The sequence below is a fragment of the Nylanderia fulva genome, unplaced genomic scaffold (genome assembly GCF_048542155.1).
Source record: "Nylanderia fulva isolate GAGA-0341 unplaced genomic scaffold, ASM4854215v1 Scaffold3, whole genome shotgun sequence".
NCBI classification, from domain to species: Eukaryota; Metazoa; Arthropoda; class Insecta; order Hymenoptera; family Formicidae; genus Nylanderia; species Nylanderia fulva.
The window spans coordinates 5,380,794-5,400,346 of NW_028190368.1; the positions used below are offsets into that span (position 1 = coordinate 5,380,794).

General features: G+C 32.8%; 4 protein-coding genes across 4 annotated transcripts in view; 2 read left to right on the plus strand and 2 right to left on the minus strand.

Annotated features, from left to right (window-relative positions):
* The first annotated feature begins 475 nt into the window (after positions 1 to 475).
* P58IPK (dnaJ homolog subfamily C member P58IPK) lies at positions 476 to 3,380 on the plus strand. Its single transcript, XM_029306111.2, has 6 exons — positions 476 to 680; positions 779 to 889; positions 1,035 to 1,231; positions 1,311 to 1,639; positions 1,728 to 2,071; positions 2,193 to 3,380. Exons 1-6 carry the CDS (start codon positions 635 to 637, stop codon positions 2,609 to 2,611), a joined length of 1,446 nt encoding a protein of 481 aa, XP_029161944.2. The 5' UTR covers positions 476 to 634; the 3' UTR covers positions 2,612 to 3,380.
* A 94-nt stretch (positions 3,381 to 3,474) lies between these two features.
* On the minus strand, positions 3,475 to 6,703 carry LOC114933494 (dynein regulatory complex protein 9-like). Its single transcript, XM_085484190.1, has 7 exons — positions 6,550 to 6,703; positions 6,119 to 6,355; positions 5,749 to 5,949; positions 4,993 to 5,351; positions 4,442 to 4,725; positions 4,128 to 4,375; positions 3,475 to 3,790 (listed from the first exon to the last, which is right to left on the minus strand). The coding sequence occupies exons 2-7, from the start codon at positions 6,341 to 6,343 to the stop codon at positions 3,518 to 3,520; spliced, it is 1,590 nt and encodes a 529-aa protein (XP_085340316.1). The 5' UTR covers positions 6,344 to 6,355; positions 6,550 to 6,703; the 3' UTR covers positions 3,475 to 3,517.
* A 228-nt stretch (positions 6,704 to 6,931) lies between these two features.
* Positions 6,932 to 12,720, minus strand: Nt5c (5' nucleotidase C). Its single transcript, XM_029306129.2, has 8 exons — positions 12,488 to 12,720; positions 10,735 to 10,910; positions 10,019 to 10,246; positions 9,428 to 9,568; positions 9,152 to 9,309; positions 8,874 to 9,060; positions 8,645 to 8,785; positions 6,932 to 8,525 (listed from the first exon to the last, which is right to left on the minus strand). The coding sequence occupies exons 1-8, from the start codon at positions 12,672 to 12,674 to the stop codon at positions 8,169 to 8,171; spliced, it is 1,575 nt and encodes a 524-aa protein (XP_029161962.2). The 5' UTR covers positions 12,675 to 12,720; the 3' UTR covers positions 6,932 to 8,168.
* A 148-nt stretch (positions 12,721 to 12,868) lies between these two features.
* Positions 12,869 to 19,553, plus strand: part of dyl (transmembrane protein dusky-like) — a 48,049-nt gene continuing 41,364 nt past the window's right edge. Inside the window, exon 1 of the mRNA XM_029306156.2 lies at positions 12,869 to 13,261. Coding sequence (XP_029161989.1) covers positions 13,245 to 13,261 — 17 coding nt within the window. The 5' untranslated portion in view covers positions 12,869 to 13,244. The remainder of the gene's footprint in view (positions 13,262 to 19,553) is intronic.

Consider the following 19,553-nt stretch of genomic DNA (forward strand, 5'->3'; position numbering starts at 1 on the left):
TACAGAAAAGTAATTAATATATCGTTTTAGCATTCATACAAAATTAGAAAAATGTGTGTCGAAAATTATGAAATTATATTAAAATTATCAAATTATGTATAAAGTAGCGAAGCAGATTTAAGTTCGATCGTGCCTTAAAAATTTGTATATTATTTTCTTATAGTTTTTTTTATAAGTATTACATTTAAATTCTGATTAAATTAAGTCAAAGAAGAATCTGATATATCTGCTTAATTTGCGATTTATTTGTTTACATTTATAGAAATTAATTGTGAAAGATCGTTTAATGTCAATCGATTGGATAATTTAAAAAAGTAACATTTTTGCATACAAACAATTGTGAAATAGTTTTATTTTAAACACAAACTTAGAATAGTCTGTTAATTTCTGACATTTAATTTTCCCGCGATATAAACTCGCAAGACTGGTTTTCGATTCGACTTGCGATGGTAGGGAGAAACACGATACACGTGTAGCCAATCGCGTAGGACCACGATCGCAATGGCGGCGTGGCTGGACAGTTTTGTGTTATCGGATGGTTAGGTGTCATTAGGTTCTCTCATCGCGGTCGAATTAATTTTCTTGATTAGAACGTTGCTTCGTTGCGCCCGGCGAATTGATTTTTCTCTCAGTCATGCACAGACTCCTGATAGTGATATTGTTGGATTTAACTCTTGACTGTACGTATTCCTAACCTTTTTAAGAAATTTAAATAATGGAACACGATACCTGTCTTCGTTATTCTGGAATAATAATTGACAACGATCATTTTTTTCAGTGGTCGGAAGTGTTTCTCAATCAGAGATCAATAAACATCTAGAATACGGTAGAGATTTCCTAGCAAAGGGCCAGTTACAGGATGCCCTATTGCATTATCATGCAGCCGTTGGTAAGTTGAATTATAAATTAATTGAACGTGATTTTTAAAAAATCACATTGCTAAATAAAAAAACTTTTAATTGACAACTATTGTGCTAGCGTAGAAAAAAAATTGAATATAAAACATTTCTTTGAATATAATACATTTCTTTCAGAGGGAGATCCGACCAATTACCTGACATATTACAAGAGAGGCACAGTTTATTTAGCATTAGGTAAAGCAAAATCTGCTCTTCTCGATCTTAACAAGGTTCTAGAATTGAATGAGGACTTCACACCAGCCAGATTGCAGCGTGGCAATATTTTACTCAAGCAAGCTCACTTTAATGAGGCTGAAGCAGACTTTCTATATGTAATATTGTTTTCTTTATGCATTCTGTGTACAGAGTTTAGTTTGCATATAGGAATTCTCATTTTTCTTCTTATTCCAGATATATCATAGAGAGCCGCATAATGAGGATGCCTTGTATGCCTTAAATAAGTTACAGACAGCTAGTGAAAGTATGAAAATAATTGATCAGATGTTATATAATGGTGATCATGCATTAGCTGTACAGCAGATGACTCAAGTCCTCGAAATATGTCCATGGTCCTCTAATCTTAGAGAACGTAGAGCAGAGAGCTATCTTGTTCTCGGGGATTATATGAGTGCTATATCTGATATACGTTCAACTACAAAATTGCTGTATGATAATACAGAAGGATTCTTTAAGCTTTCGACGTGGTTGTATCGTCTTGGACAAGTTGATGAGGCACTAAAGTGAGTATTTAGCTGTCAACATTATCATTAATTTATTTTCATTAAAATGGGATTATTTGTTTTATTAAAATCTGACATAAATTTTCAGAGAAATTCGAGAGTGCTTAAAACTTGATCCAGATCATAAGGAATGTTTCCCATTATATAAGAAGATCAGAAAGATTAATAAATTGCTACAAGATGCAGAGACAGCATTAGATACAAAAGATTATGACACATGCATCGATTTGGCTCAGCGTGTTAAAACGCAAGAGTCGGAGGAACGTAACGTACAGTTTATAGCTTTTCAATATCTTTGTAAATGTTACACGGGAATCTCAGAAGCAACCCAAGCAATCGAGAATTGTCAAGCAGCATTAAACATCAAAAAGGAACCGGAACTGATTTGCGATAGCGCGGAAGCGTATCTTTCTGCGGAAATGTTCGATGATGGTAATTTAATTTTTAATTTTTAAGTTCCCTTATTTTATTGCGATGTGCACGAACTTTTCCATTTTACATAATGATTGTATAACGTAATAACAACCTTTTTTCCTTTTTCATCTCTCAATAGCCATCAGGGAATATAAGGATGCTCTAGATATAGAACCAAACATGCACAGAGCTAAGCAAGGATTGAAAAAAGCACAACAACGTCAGAAACTGTCGGAAACTCGAGATTATTATAAAATCTTAGGCGTATCGAAAAATGCCAGCAAGCGAGACATCATCAAGGCGTACCGGAAGCAAGCGCAGAAGTGGCATCCTGATAACTTCCAGGAAGGCGAAGAGAAGAAGCGTGCGCAGAAAAAGTTCATCGATATTGCGGCTGCCAAAGAGGTCCTTACGGACGATGAGAAGAGAGCGAAATTTGATCAAGGCGAGGATCCTCTGGATCCGGAGTCGGGTCGACACAAGCAGGGCTTTAATCCCTTCCAGGAGTTCCATCACTTCCACGGTTCTCCCTTCCAATTTAAATTCCACTTCAATTAAACACGTCGTAAGATCTCGTGATAGTGAAATTACTATTTTTCAATACTCGTCGCTTCGCACGTGACGATATCTTTTATTTCGTCATAACCTGAATTTCGTTCTCGTTACGTCGTCGATGGAAATCGCGAGTTTTGTAATCTATCGGACGAAAATTCGGGAAATTGTAAAGCAAATTGATGAGTCGTTAAACACAGACCAATAGCCATCTAGCCGGGTGACGCACAGATCCCGGTACGCGTTTAATAAATTAGATGTAAAGATAGACTTTAATTCTATCGTTCGCTAGTTTGTTTACTGCAAAAATTATAATACAGTACTCTCTTTCTAGTACAGTACATACATACAGACTGAACGATGAATATACTAATGTACTTCAATTCACGCAAACATCCGTTGCGCATATGATTTTATCATCGCACCACCGATCTGTACTATGCTACTGGTAAAATTGTGATTGTTCACGTGTATTGCAGTACAAACAGATTGTACAGTGATCATTACACTGCCACTGATTGTTTCAGCGGCTATTCATTTTTAGCTTGGGAACGTGCGACAATTAAATCGAATTCGAGGAATATTATGCATTTATCGAGTACGAATATTCTATCGGTATTTATATCGTTATTTACTTTCGCACATACGATATTCATACTCGATAACATAATATATAACTGTGCGCTTGTCATGTTCGCATGAGTGTGAGTCAAAACTTCATGTAAATACTGTGTTTCTGAGATATTTGTTTAAAAATATATTTGAATAATTTATATACCACTACAGAGATATATAGAAGACATTATTAGCGTACATGTAAAGAAAGTATAAGCGCGTTCAAACAAAACGTTGAACTTTTTGCTCAAGCATTGACATTTTCTATAAGCTTTCTGTTTGACATTAGATTTATTATTATTTTTCTTTTCTTTTTAACAAAACTCTCTTTCGTTGTTCGCGTAATTTCTTCCGTTTTCTCAATCGTTTTTGAAGGTTTTTGTATTTACCTAATTGATGCCTTACCATATGACCTCTCCATATCGATTGAATAATAGTTGCAGCTCTGTTCAGCTTTGCTTCTTCCCACAATCTTTCCTCTTCGATATCACATTCGTCGATCAATTTTTGCCGTTTCTCTATTAAAGCTCGCATTTCTTCTATCTTTAATTTTTGTTCTTCTATAAGAAACTATTGACATGAAAATACACTCGTGAATAAAGCTATTTGAAAATACGCTATCATTTATATTACATTGTATTTTTTATGCTATGCCATTTTATTTATTTTTTTCATTTTATTCATATATTTTTTATTTATATACATATATATATTTTTTATATTTATTTTATTTATATTTTAATAATTGTTTGTTTTCACTTAATATTATTTAAAATAAATTAAAGCTCAAAACTTATTATATTACTTATTACATTTTCAACGTCTGGAAAAAAATCTTGAAACGTGAAATGAATGTTTTTCTATTGCTCTACTATTACTATTCTCTTACATTAATCTTCGAACATACCTTTAAGTCGTCGATTTCCTGCTGCCGTTCCACAATTTCCTCGTTATATTTCTTTGTCCACATAACTATCTGTTCTTCTTTCTCTTTAATGTCTGCCTCTAAATAAGCGTTCATTTCCGTTGATATAATTTGCTCCGCGTTATGTTCCTTCGAGTAGTCGCTTAATTTATTTAACATATCTTTCTTTTGTAGATGCAATTTGAGTTCCTGCTGTTCCAGTCTAGCCTTTGCCCATTTTTCCGCATAGCCTGAACATAATAATATCAATCAAAAATCATATTTATATATGTATATGTGAATAATTTATCTTATACCTAATTTTCCGCTATTTAAAAATATCGCATGGTCGACTTTCGCGTCGCTTTCCTGTGCGAGTTTCATCATCTCTTTTTGGTCTTCTTCATTAACTTTCTTGTTGGATTCCAGCAATTCCTGAAGTTCCTGAGCTTGACTAAGCTTGATCTTGACGTTTTCTTCGAGATTGCGTTCGTTTTCCTGTCTCTTTATGATATTCTCAACTTCTTTTTGCAAACTATCGAATCTGCCATTGTTTTTTATGTCGCGAAGGACATTCTCGAGGACTTTATACGCATAATTCCTAAATACAGATTTGTTAAAGATGTGTGTATGCAAATTAGGAAAGATTTGATGTGCATTTTCGAGACTTGAAAGATTTTAATTTATATATCTATTAAAAAAATACCAAAAATAGTATTTTTACATAAAAAATATATATTAGCATATAAAATCTTTTGTGGAATATTTTTTCTTGATTTTTAAAAATTGCCTATATCAAAGATATGTTGAAACTATTTGAAGTTTGCATAATGGCTTAAGGAAGATGTTAATCCGTGCTTTTACGCACCTATCTCTCTGCATTTTTTCAGCTTTCGTAGGTATGATTGGTAAGAAACCCATTTCTTCCCTGAAGATCGTTCTAGGTTCGTCAGGTACTCCATATGTTTCGTCGATCGTTTTAAACGTGTCGTCCCAGCGTGGATCAACTTTGGCTGGAATCATGAATCCTATTATGGCGAGCTGATCTAAACATTCCTCGAGGACGCACGATATAGCAGTCGCTTCCAACGGAGTGAACGATGGAATTTCCATCTGCATATTCTGTATCCCGATATTCTCTGAATTTTCTACTTTCGGCAGCGTATCCACGAACGACTCCGCAACTTCCGAAGATATGATTAAAGGCGATTCAATCAGACCTGATGACTGAATAACAGAAATAGCAGATATTATTAGATGCAAGATGTTGAGGACTGTTAAATAAAATTACTGGTTTAGATTTGACAGCAATTTTTCAGCAAAATATATTTCTTATTACAAAATATTTTTTATTTTATTATTTTGTATATTGTATGATGACGTATTTTATATTAAAAAAATATATTTTTTTATTTAAAATCACATTATTATATTTAAAAAAATACTAATCAGTAGCCAAGTTTTTTAATTTGCCAAATTTTCATCATAGAAAGTGTGATACAATTTGATTACAGATACGAAAACTTCGAAATAATGGAGATATTAATTATATATCTTATAGATTTCTCCCAATAATTTAATATCATTTAATGATTATAATCAATGCGATTTTTATTTTTGTCACCTTATGACGAAATTCATTAGTTGTATCCAACGTAGCTGGAACATTCGGCGATAAATGTGTATTAGCTTCATGATCGATGATTATATTTCCCTGCTGTTTTATTAATTCTTTGCCTTGCAATCTTGTTGCGTATGTCTCGAAAAGCAAATCTTCCTTGGCTGGTTTCTTCGTATTTTCAAGGTCGATATTTGTAATGTCAACCTAAATATATATTTATATATTATTTTATATATAGTTTTATTTATAAGTATAATTTTAAATATAAAATTAATTTTTTTCGTGATAGATATCATATATATGTATAATTAAACATCTCTAATTAAATTTAATTCTATTGATCTCATTGCGGTATAATAATATATTATCTTACTTTCTCGTCAGCTCTAATGTTCATTCTAGAGATTTTGTTCATATTTTGCATGAACACGTCGGCTGTCTGTTTCAGTGTTTTTTCAACGGCATGTCCATCCGATGCATCGTCGACGATGATTACATTCCTACGAGCTTGTTGAACTATTATCGAGGGTAATTTATCAAGCGCGATGTCCTTTTGAAATGCTTGTATGTCTTGGGATACTTTCAATTCATTTATCATTGTCGGATTGTGCTAACATAGCAATTACATTACATATTATTAGGTCATTTGACATAAAATTCAAAAGTTCAATAAATATAAATTTAGAAAGGAAAAGAGAATTGATTAATTTAATACAACTAAATTATTACTGCGCCAATCAATCAAAAATTATGACATTGCATTAAAAAATAGTTGTATCATTAACTGAGATTTAACCTACGAACTTTATCTTTTCTGTCACTTTTATTTTTTATCGTCAATTAGTATATCTGCCAGAAAAATACAGAGTGTGAGAACACAAAATATTGGCACAGAGATCTTGGGTTTAATTTCCTCCCAAGTCATATTGTTGAATTTTTGCTATTGTCAAGTTTGTAAAAATTTGAAACTATATAGGTAATTTTAAACAAAGAAAAATCGATCCACATGAATGTCACAAGCAAAGGTCAATCTTTCGTGTATTTATGTTTTATTATAAGTACATACATACTTTTTTGATATATTCATATAATAAGCTATAAAATATTATAAAAAATATAATTTTTCTTTTATAAATGATGAAAAAATTTTCTCTCTTTGCTTGTCGCATGTATAGGATCTCGTCAATTGTATTGAAAATAAAAGTATATTTGATAACAGTGATACATTTAATCTACAAATATATTATACTAGCTAAATGTATTACAGGAATCAACACTTTTCATTTAATAATGACTATATAGTGTTTGAACACGTAGTTTTATCTTAACAGTTATATTTGAGAAATATAGATAATATGACAAATAATGTAGTCTCTTTTATTAGTATTTAAATCTTAATTAAAAATTCATTTTTAGTTCATATATTTTTATATAAAAAAAAAAAAATAAAAAAGTTATACAGAAACTGAAAGAAAGGCTTAAAAAGTTTAGAGAAGGCCAGTCATAGCAAATAGCAAATTTCAATTAAGTTTATATAAATCTTAAAAATTGGTATCGCACGCGCGATACATTTGTACTTGCTGCTTTTATGTACATATATATATATACGTATTATATTTATATATATTCATTACAAGTTAAATTTTAAATTTATTATGCTTTAACGACAAATGTAAATCTCATTGCAAAAATAATTGAATATTAACAATCTCTAAATTGGCATTCTCTTTAAAAGCTATGAGAAGAGATAACATATACATAATATCTATCGCGCAAAAACTCTATTAGATATGATATGTTATCTATTCTCCTTACATAACATTACTAATAATAAACTCTAGTAATTATTAGTTCTTAATAAAATATCTGAATTTCATAGTTCAATAATACTTTGCCTATAGTTCCTCTGTCTCTTTCTCTTTCTAGCCTACGGCTCTTACTTCATTTTCTATTCTATGCATTTTACTCGTTACCATGTGATATATCACTTTATTTTACATAATATGGCTATTGTCATGGTAATAATAATAATGTAAGAGCCTTCGTAATCTATATAGCTCATTTTATCGTGTTTACATACATTACATTTGAATGCAAATTAGTTGTAACTACGCGGCTGTAAAAGCGCATTAACGTTGATCGATATAGATTTATATTGCATGTATGTGTACATAATTATATGCATACATATACCTATTAATAAGGTGGAAGTATATTTTCTGTGTGGAGCAAGCATTCCTCATTGTTTCGAAATTATGAACTTCTATATTATGACGTTGAATAGATCGGTTTTTTCTTATTATTGAAAATGCTATTATCGATTCGATGTTTAATTAATGCGGAATATTTTGATTGTACGCTCTACAAGCGTCTGCTACTCACCTAACAATAATGAGTATTTATTTTTTGAAAATACCGATATTTTACACAAAGTAACTGGTATATTCATGAGGCATTACACCTCTTCTAGGATAGAACGTATGACTCGTGGAATATTCTAATAAATTTGTAATTGAGCTCATATAGATGTCGGCAAATCTAAACAATCTTCTGGAGAAATAAGATGGATTGTGATATGTTCTAAATACTGAACCGAATTGTTTGTTGAAGACAAATTTGATCTCATTTCTTAGTTGGTCCCGTTCTTTCATCCATTTATCTAACTCTTCTTGTACTTCGGGTTCTTTGCAATCCTGATGTTCCTCGATTACACCAGTTAACATTTGAAGCCAGTTAGCGTTTTCTTTGTACTTTGATTCGTTCAAGGTTTCGATTTCATGCTGTAATATAATATGTAATTTATATTTAGATTAATTTTTCTTAAAGTTTTGATATTCTTTCGCGATAGTAAATTAATTTTATTCAAGAAAAAAATTAATAAGACTTTTGCTTAAATTACCGTCAATTCTTTGATTATTGCACCCGTTCGCCAACCATGTTCTAAAGTTACATCCGCCAAATCGCTATATGGATGATCGCCAAAGTACAACACTTGATGTCCTCGCCATCCAGTCATGTCTTGAAGCTGCTTAACTGTTCCCTAAAATAATTCATCATTGTTAAAAAACTGTATAATGTAATATTTCAAGTGTGTGATTTTTCAATGATGTGAGAGCAGAAAGACTCACTTCAAGATATATGACACCCTTGTCGAGTTTAGTGACTCGATCCCATAATTGTGTTTGCTTAACTTCATCGTAAATTCTCAAAGGGCGTGATTCTTCGGTAAAAAATCTTGGTTTCCTCGCTTGAACAATCACTACGTCAAAATAATTCTTCCAATTTTCGCCGACTAAAAATTGCATACCCTTATTACTGCAAAACGTTAAGAATTGTTTAATCATTATTATGTTCATATAAATATTGTATAATCTGAATTAAAATTATTAATATTTTGGAAACGTACACAAACTGGAAAGGGCTGTTTGTGACCAAGAACATTTTCTTGTTGGCTTTTCGAAGTCGATCGAAAAATCTCCTTAAATCTTTATTTTGTTCTAGATACTCAGACACATTTTCCGCCACTAGTTTATGCATTATAGGATGGCAGCTTTGCACAGAATTCTAGATATTGTATAAAATTAATTAATTAATTAAAAACAATTAGCTATAATTTAGAATTAGTATAATTTAGTATAATTTAGAATTATACTGATTATACGTTCAGATAATACGGATTTACCTTAACATCTCTAAATAATATCTCTGGATGATAATCAATGTGATTTTGCAGGAAGTACTCTGTAACATTGCACAGTAAACCCATTTCTGGCACCGAAAATAAATCGGCCAATTGTACCATTTTTGTGCGACGTACACCATCCTTAAAAAATGGAAAAATGCGCTGTTAGAATCTTTTCAATTTTTATTATATATTGTAAACAGAAATATACTCACTTTCTACATATCAAAATGCCATCATCAAAAACATACATGTTGACACATACAAATAGAGAAGATTGAATATTTTTAGTATACTTTAAAGGACTTTTTTACAAAGGGAAACAAATTGAAAGTTTGATTGAGAATTGTTATTTTTCTCGTAGCATAAAAAAAAAAGAAATTTTAAGGGGCATTTCTTGAGAATTAAAAAAGGTGAAATCTCGCTCATTCGTAAGAGAAACAATTTTGTATATTATATATATTTCATGTCTCAGATTTACGACTTTAAGCGGACCATGCATTTATTAAGAAGAAATACATTTTATATTACGTGTATATTTTTTATTTTATTTATCGAGATTTTTTGTGATTGTTGTAATAAGAAACTTACGTTAGAGTGTTTGTGCGACGCCTCCACGTAAGCTATCGGTATTATCCTATTTTTGTAGATTCGGAGAACCTCGTCGTCGGGTACAGGATGTAATCCACGATAAACGGCGCCCAATTGAATTTGCAAGAAGCTGTCGAGTTTCAGCAGGAGACCCTTTTCGATGTCGTAATGGAGGCCGCGAACGGCGAAATTTTCTCTGTATTCCAGATTGGCAATTCCCTCTGGGTACTGGAGAGGCAATTAAATGAGTTTAAACAAAGTTCAAGATGAAATTCTCTAATCGGAAATGTAATTGTCTTTTGATTTCGGCAGCAATTCTGAATAGCTGTCCTTTGAGATAAAGGCAAGTAGGACGAAGTTTTTTGTATACTTTTACTTTTAATTCTTTCAGTTTTCTCATTTTTTCTCGATAAAATATAGAGATTATATTCCTAACACTATATTTGTATGATAATAATTTTTTAGGTACATACATATATATATACATATACTTATATATATATATATATACACACACACATACTTTTTTTTATCTGGAATTAAACATATTTGTGACTGAAGACATTTTTAATAAAAGTAATTTTTTCATTTATATTATTAAAAAACAAAAAGCATATGATTTAAAAAAGAATAAGAAATTGCGTCAATATAATAAATTATCATATTTTTAACGAAATGAAATTTATCTAATTTACAAATACAAATATAATGAAGACCTTATATTTTTTAATGAGCATATCACGTCCCAGATTGTAAAGCAGATAATCCATGGATGGTTTGTAACAGGCGAGCGTGTAATCGTAATCAAATCCATAGACTTGGACCTCTTTTAAATCAAGTTCATTGCAGGCAAATACACCCTTGGGATTCACATCTTGCGGAAGTTTTTTCGCTGAAATTGCAACAATATAAATAAGTTAACGATACTATGAACTTTCGAGTTTCAAAAAATTGCACATTTGAATGAAAAAAAGTCTGACCCCTAATAAATAATATATGTATTATAATATGTATTATAATATGTATTATAATATATGTATTATAATATATGTATTATAATATATGTATTATAATACAGTCATTTTTTTACACTTCTAAAAAAGATTGGAATCTCCTAAATACGTCGCTATTGTTCTCGATCTTAATTCCATGCGAATTAAGGTCCTTAATTGGAATGATATGAGAACTACAGTTATGACTTTTTCAGACCTAACAGGCGATCAATTTGCGCGGTGCTCTCGTTTCATTCTACAGATGGGCGATACACACATAAGCTGATTTTCACTGTCCTAGATTTTTCTACCTATATATTCGTCTCTGCTTTCGTCGTGCCGTGAGAAACCGATCTCCGATCTAAATCTAATCTGTCTCCGTTGTTTCCTCTCTCTTTTCTTCGATCTCTTCTTTTTCTGTGCGGCCTCTTTATGTCGCTCTTTTCGGCGCCGTCGCGGAATAATTAATTAAAATGAATGAATATCCGATGAGCTAAAAAGTAATGGGAAAAGATAGCGAGCCTCATCAATAATTTATGTACCATTTTTTTATTTTTATCTATTCTCTCGAATAACTTGCTTGATGTGACTTAGCACGTCTCAGATCGTCTGTTTATATACAACGATAAATATATACTTAGTATAATTAATAGGTTTGTCAACGCGAACGGTTTGGCAGAGATACTTTTAATCTTAAATCTCGCGGTGCTTACGATTATGTCATGTTTTTCGCACCCGTAACAAATTTATGTGAATGTGCATCGAATAAAAATGCTTTTCTTGATGACTCTCTATTTCTATAATTTATCGAATTCAGCTCGGCGAATTTATAAATAATAATAAGTACGCGTATATAATTAACTCTTTAGTTATATAATTGACACGGCCTATGCATTTGTCATTCGGATCTGCTTTGAAAATCGCGTAAACGAAAAAAAACATAGTTTATAATAATTATTGCGAATTAAGCATGTAATCTGTAATATTGAACGTCCTTCATAGGTATGTTATGAATAACAGGAAACGAGTAATCACGCACGTTAATATAATTTCTCTTGGACACGTGACGAAATACATCCTCGGCAATATGCCAGAATCGCAATGAATCTCCCTATCGTTGCCAAATACTAATATATCTCTCTCTTCCATTCACATTTGAAAATTCGAGAGACTTAATTAAATCTCATATCTTAATTAATCCATTCCAAAGATCGTGTAACGGCGTATCTCTCCCTCCGAGGAGGGATGACGAAAGCACGTGTCAATAATAATAGCAATAATAATAATTCTTCCTCCGGCATGCGCGCGCCGTGTCAAGGTCGGCTGCGCGCGTATCTTATCGATATATCGAACGCACGAGACGGAGAGATGCGCATGCGCAGAGCGGGGTCGCGCGTGCGAGCGAGACGGATGTATATTTAGACGTCGAACGACGCGAAGGACTGGCATGGCCGCGGAAGTCATTGATGGTACTTACACTTGCACTTGTCGAACGTTCTCAGGTAATTCTCGCGCACAACCTCGCGTGACACCGGACCACGATTGAGGGCGCGATCACCCACGGCGCGTCTCGGCGCCCCATGGAACCCGACAATCCGGCGTAGCCGCGCGAGCCGAGTTTCTGCGACGCGACACGCTGTCACGACGGTCCTCGCGTGCAGCATCACGGACGATTGGCGGGCGCGCGACGCGAACCAGCGCGGCGGCGCGCGGCTATTGGCAGTGCTGCGCGAGCGGCCGATTCGAATCGAGGCGTCGTCACGAGTCAGGGAGCGGCTTTCGAGACGGGCGACTCGACGCGCGAAAGTCGAACGCGCGCGATTGGCTGCGCTGCCGCGCTTCGAGATATCGCGATCGAGCGTCGCGGCGTTCCCATTGGCCGACGCGGGTATCGAGACTCTCGGTGCGCTCTATCGATTCTATCTCGCGTAGTTTGACATTTCGTTCTTGATTATCCGTCACTTTCGAGGTTCAAGGTTGCGCGCGAAACGCCCGCGTGAACGCCTCGTGTCGCGAGCGAGATGTATATATATATTACTCGCGTAATAATATTCCGCACATATATATGTATATATATATGTGCGGAATATTATTTATGTAATAGAAGGGTTATTTGAGCGGGTTAACTGTGCTATTTGTACTCAATCAGTTTAAACGTCATATACGTATTATTATGATGACGGCAGATTGTTTCGAAATCGCGGCGTCTCTTAGGCGGACATCGAGCATTTACGATGGCGACTATTTTAAGGTAATGTTCTCGAAACATGGTTAGATTTCCTTCAAGAAAGTTTTGAGATATTCAAAAATTTTCTGTTATTAATAAATATCAGTTTTGTGTTCGTTCTAGAAATATGATTTCAAGGAAACGATCTTTAAGATTTGTATGTGGAGAGAATTTTTTGTTATATTTTATCGCAAAATTCAATACAAAGTTTTATCATGCTTGGTAATAAGCCAAAAATTATTATAAATGATTAACCTGGATTGCAAATATGCTGCACTGTAAAATTTATATAAAGTATTTTATACATGTATCACTTTTTTAGCATCTGTTTAACTAAAAACACTTAAAGAATTTTTTACTTATAATTTTTAATATATTTAAAATTAATTAAACATTTTTTATATTTTATTATGGTAGATATTAATCAAAGAAAACTCTTATAAAATTCTTCCAATACCATATTGTCTCACGCGATTATCATGAATTTTAGGCTAAATTCTAAAAGAAATTCTCTCTGTGACGACGAGACATTTTTTGAACATTTTAAAGTTTTCTTTAATATTATTGATATTTATAATATTATTTCTATAATATTATTTATGATTGCATTTTGGTTTTGTACTTGTAAAATAATTCTAAGTGACGTATTTTTAAATATTTTCCGTTGTAATTGATATTATTGTGGCTTTAATTATGAAATATTTTTTTTGTTACGATAAATATATAATAAATATTATAACGAAGATGCGATAGTATTATTTAGCTATCGATCTGATTTGTATTATTCTTGCCTTAATTATGAAATATTTTATTCGCCACTGATAAATGTTATTATAACGAAGATGCGATAGCGTTATTTAGCTATCGATCTGCCTTTTTTTATTTTCTGTAACTCTTCGTCGAAATAAGATTCGATGCTTTCGATATTCAAATGCGCTATATCCGGGAAAGAAAATGTTACACACGTGTCTCCTTCATTATTTGATTATTTGATTCTCAAGTCACAGAGTAAAATTGATCGGGCCAATTTCGATTCTATTAAAATACTCCCGCGTTCTAACGCGCTACGTGACGTTAGATATCCAATTAGGGTCGACCAAATGTTCGAAACGCTTTGGCGCCTTTAGAAAGCCAAGGCGGGCGATATCTGCCCGCGGGATCTGTATTCCGTGGCGATTTCCTTCCTTCCTTTGCTTAATATTTTCCTCGCGCTGGCTCGAGAAATAGGTTAATTACCGCACGAAAACCAACCTGCGTGATTTGAATGCGGCGATCTCGCACGGAGGTTTTTCTTCTCTTTTCTTCTTCTTTTTTAAGCGAGTTAAATACCGGCGCGAATATTCCCAGATCTATCCCTGTAACATATACCAGGACGTTCTAGGATATTTAACATACTTCGCACCTGATCCTAATCACGCGCTTCCAACCGGTACCGATTATAGGTACGCCTCTATATTTAATGGGCTGGACGTGTCGATGGTATGATTAACGATCGCGATTGTGTCATCTACCCGGTTCTTTGATCCGTTCTGCATCCGTGTCTATTCTGCCGTTATCGGTTTACTTTAACAGACCAGATAGAAAAAAGGCAGATAAACGTCAATTATCCTGGGCGTGCGATTATAGGAAGTCATCGGTTAATGAAATGGAAGAGTGAAGGAATACACAAAGAAATAAATTATACTGTGCGTTACAAGCGGCTTTCAAACGACGCGCTTCGTATCGATAATACGGCTCATTAGAGGAGTAAGACCGTCAAAGGTATTTTGTAATATGGCATTTCTCTCTTTTTTTCCTTTGTTTATTTGTGTATTCTTCCTCTTGTGCCACTTGCGAGTATCGATTACACGTCTTTCGATTGCGCACTCTCCGAAATAATGGCAAAGCAATGGGAAAAAGACACATCGCGTTAAGTTAATAATCTTGTCAAAGAGTAACGTACTGGCTTACGATATTCAAAAATGATTATTCATTGCTTTTTGATCGATGGATGTCGGAAGCTGCACAATTTTCCAACATAACCACATCTAACCATCTTGCTGCTATTGGTGACACGCGACCTCATTGCCTTAATCTAAACATAGTCTCCGATCCTCGGTCATTGTACTCTTCTATAATAATATATTTAATCGTATATATGTATATTCTGTATTATCTCGAGCGATCGTGGTTACTTTTCCGACATAATTATGATTGTGAGTGTTATATAACAGTGTGTTATATACATTTTTAAAATTTGCGTTTATTACTCTGATATTCTGTGAATATATGATATATAAAATTTATAATATATAATATATATGTAATTTATAATATATATATAATATTTTATATGTAATATATATAATATATAATATTTTATATTATATATACATACTCTTTCTCTATCTCTCTCGTCTCTCTCTTTTATAACTTACAAAGTTAATATTATTTTAATAACGTCATGTTTTATAAAAGTATGCGAGTTTTACACGGACAGTTTTTTTATCTCTCTTTGATAAAAATGAGACGAATAAAATTATAAATTTTTACGATCGAATTTTTGAAATACTAGTCGTTGAATTTGGACTTCAAATATACAATTTCACAGTACAATCGAATTTTACATTGTAACAAAGTATGCGTACATTCACAATATTCTCTGCAAAATGTCCCATACGTTTCCCGTGATATCCCGAGGCACTGAATACACATCCTGCGTCTCTATATTGACAGTTTCAGCAGAATCAACGTTGTGCACGTTGCTGCTGAAGGCTGGTTTGTTCGATGATCGTGAATTTCATATCCATGTGCCGCGTTAAAAAATGGTAGCTCGACTTTTCATTCTTTCACTGAAAATATGTTTTACGCTCTCGCTCGAACTTCTTATATTATTCGACGCTTTTCATCATGATTCCATATTTTCCTTGTATCAATTATTTCTGATTAAAGTCTGATATTTTTAATCGTTATACTTTCATCATCTTTGTGCTAGAAAGGTAATTTAAAATAAAATATTTGAACAAATAATTAATTTTTTAGAAAAGATTTGAAAAATAAATATTTTGGAGAAACATAAATTTGGGAAAATACTTGTCTCTTTTTAATATCTGAAAAGGATTTTCGAATGTTGTGTTGCGAATAAATCTTTCCTTTTTGTCGAATTACGCATGCACCATATTACGGTAATACTACTATCACATATCTAGCTGCAACGAGTTATGCGAGCGAGATACGCTAATTAGCTGATAATTGCGTTTGCAATTTTCGATCTGCATTAATCTGTTACTTAATGGTTCACACTAATTTTAGTTTGCGGCCATTAAGCTGATCCATTTCTTCGCGGATCGTCGAATTTGCAGCAGTACTCGGTAAACCGCATCCATTAATTAAGCAAAAAATAAACGAACGAGAGTCATGAATAAGATTCAGCCAATTGGTTTAAGTTACCATTTTGCTCGTTTTTCTTACAAAAACAAATCGCCGGTTTTAGTTATTTATAGGAATATCTTTAATGATTATAATTTTCTTTATTTAGTCATTAATTATGTTGTTACTTTTTTATAACTAAAAGATTATTTTTTTAAGTTGAATATAAGAACAAAAAATGATTTGATATGTGTCGATAATTTAGAATTTTTTGGGATATCATCTTTTTTTACGCGCGTGAAAAATGACAAAGGAATGTAACTCTTTCTCGTTTGTACATAATACAATTGGAATGTTCTTTAGATCTCAGATTATTATCAAGCCGGAAAACGATGTGTTTAAGATTTCTCCGGAATACCGAAGCGAATTGTATATATACTTCCTGTATAAAGACACTGTTGTATTTCCCATCACACGGATGACTTGGTTTTTATCGTTCGCGTTTCAGTTCTTTATAGTTTTCTAACAATTGCTCATATTTATCTTCTTGGTAGACAGAGGTTAATTACAATCAGAGAGACCGTGTTAATAGTATCTAGAGACTTTGTGTTGCGCGTAGTGTGATTCTCTCTGTTAATGACAATGAAATGTAATCTAAATATAGGTGTACGCTGATGATGCAAAACCGCTTAAAGCAAACACGTTTTTGGTATAACAAGTGTGTTCGGGACAGCAACTTTCTATATAACACAATAGTAATGGGCGATGATCGTGTAAACATAGAAATGGTTTTAAAATGTGTCAAATCACATCGGGGGTTTCAAATAAAAAAAAAAAAAAAACCGAAAAAAGATGTAAAAGTTAGTTAGAAAATTAGTTTAATATGAATGCTTTGAAGCATAATATTCACTGTGAAAAAAATAATGTTAATATAATTAAACGCTTTTAGTTCATGAAATTTTTTTCATTGAAATATTTAAATGTTTAAGTCAAATACACTTCAGTATTGTTAACTAAGTCACATAATTTGAAACATAATATTTTTTCATATTGATAAATATTTGTTTGACAACCCGTGACCGCCGCAATTAGTTAGATTAAAAAAAAATTTGTTTGGTTGAACATTATTTTTTTCTCAGTGTAGAATTGTATTGCATATGATAAAACCATATTGTTCCCTTCAGGCAGCTGTTACGAATATTTAAAAAAATAAAAAATTTTTTAAATATTTTTTCAAAATCTTTCAAAAAGCTATTTGATCTATATGTGTGCTATTTATAAAATTAATTTTCTATTCACAATTATAGAGATAATATTTAGATTTTTATAGTAAATTTTTGATATTCGAAATTTACGAATTTTGCCTTTTTTAAAAATATTTGGTTAGATATTATGATTTAACGCTGAGATTACATAAAATTGATTTTACGACGTCTGTTATATTTAAGGAGGACACAAACCGCTAGGTTGTTTCGGTTTCAAGATGTAACTCATCTTCGGCTCACCGGTGATGGAAATTACTTTAAAAGGCTCGTGTCTAATTAATATCTCTTCTCTATAGTTGCACACACTAACGTGCACGTGCGACATGTAAAATTGCAATATGCGTCACTCAAGGATACGTGAGTGAGTGAGCGCGCGCAAATGGCGCAAAGGTGGCGAAGAACGCAGATCGCTAAAGGCGCTGTTCCGGTGACCTACTCCGCGATTATCACTCACCGGTGGCCGATCGTCGATGCAAGTGCGTGAGCGTTAACTAGTGTTGCCAACTATACCACGCCACGAGAAAAGGAGGACGCCGCGACGCGGGGACGTAATCACGATATAAACGTTGCGTGAATCGTCTTGTTTTTCGGGCCCTTTCTCAGGCGCGATTCTAACAGGTGCATTGAACTGACATTTGTCCGCAGCGCGATCGCAAACCGCAATTTTACGCTCAATATAATTTATATGATTTATTGCGCTATATGATTTTCTATCTATTCATCTTATTGTTAGCACTATCCGAAATTACTTCTTCAAGACTATATACAGTAAAATAATCATAATAGTATATATAATAAACATTCTTGTTTTGTGTTACAAAAATATAAATGATAGAAATTTTGTTGCAATACACGGGGAATTAATTTTGAATTATAATATTTGGCAATATTTTTAAATTAAAACATACGAGAAGATTTTGGATATTATATTATACTTTTCATACATTAAATTATCATACATTTATGTGAATTTTATATTTTCGGAACTTTGAGTAAGAACTCAATCTTTTATGTTAATAAGTGATAATTTTTTTTATTTGAAATATATGAGAAAATTTTGGATATTATCATATGATTTTTATACACTAAATTATTATACATTGATGTGAATTTTAAATTTTCGGAGTTTCGAGTAAGAACTGAATTTTTTGTTAATATATTTTTATTAAAATAAATTCAATGTATAAGATATATATATATATATATATAATATTGCAATATTTTGTTTTATCAAAATAGAGGAGAAACATCATGTTAATTGATTTGTGTTGATATATATTTATATAACTTTCGGGTATATAAAATATGCACATTTATTAAATCGCGTACAAATTAGCCATACAATAATCGTACAGTAGAATCAAGTCAACAGCGGAGAGAAGTCGGATCTGTTTCTCGATCCCCTTTTTCTCAGTTCTCGTTATTAAGTGAATGATGAATCCGGATCGCTGGCCGATAACTGCCGATTTCTGGCAAGAGTTCGCGCGGAGAAAGTATGGCCGATCGAAGGATGCTGCGATCGATCTGGGCGGTGAAGCGTGACCGATTCGTGAACATTGAACATGATTCCTGGATCGCGAGATGCTTTTTGCTCGTCTCGCATTTATCCTATTTTTCACGCGCTTACCGTAATCATTGACTTTTTTAACGCGACTGCTACAAGGACTTATGTGATGTCTCTCTCTCTTAAATGTCGATGATTA

What these genes read in the sequence shown, in the direction of transcription:
- LOC114933494 (XM_085484190.1), bottom strand. Translation starts at nt 6,343, where the DNA reads ATGATAAATGAATTGAAAGTATCCCAAGACATACAAGCATTTCAAAAG. An exon ending in ACATTAGAGCTGACGAGAAA is followed by an intron (nt 5,950 to 6,118) that starts GTAAGATAATAT and finishes ATATATATTTAG; the next exon opens with GTTGACATTACAAATATCGA. An exon ending in TTTAAATAGCGGAAAATTAG is followed by an intron (nt 4,376 to 4,441) that starts GTATAAGATAAA and finishes TATTATGTTCAG; the next exon opens with GCTATGCGGAAAAATGGGCA.
- Nt5c (XM_029306129.2), bottom strand. Translation starts at nt 12,674, where the DNA reads ATGCTGCACGCGAGGACCGTCGTGACAGCGTGTCGCGTCGCAGAAACT. An exon ending in AACGTTCGACAAGTGCAAGT is followed by an intron (nt 10,911 to 12,487) that starts GTAAGTACCATC and finishes TTGCAATTTCAG; the next exon opens with CGAAAAAACTTCCGCAAGAT. An exon ending in CGTCGCACAAACACTCTAAC is followed by an intron (nt 9,569 to 10,018) that starts GTAAGTTTCTTA and finishes CCATTTTTTAAG; the next exon opens with GATGGTGTACGTCGCACAAA.
- P58IPK (XM_029306111.2), top strand. Translation starts at nt 635, where the DNA reads ATGCACAGACTCCTGATAGTGATATTGTTGGATTTAACTCTTGACT. An exon ending in CTGAAGCAGACTTTCTATAT is followed by an intron (nt 1,232 to 1,310) that starts GTAATATTGTTT and finishes TTCTTATTCCAG; the next exon opens with ATATATCATAGAGAGCCGCA. An exon ending in TGCGGAAATGTTCGATGATG is followed by an intron (nt 2,072 to 2,192) that starts GTAATTTAATTT and finishes ATCTCTCAATAG; the next exon opens with CCATCAGGGAATATAAGGAT.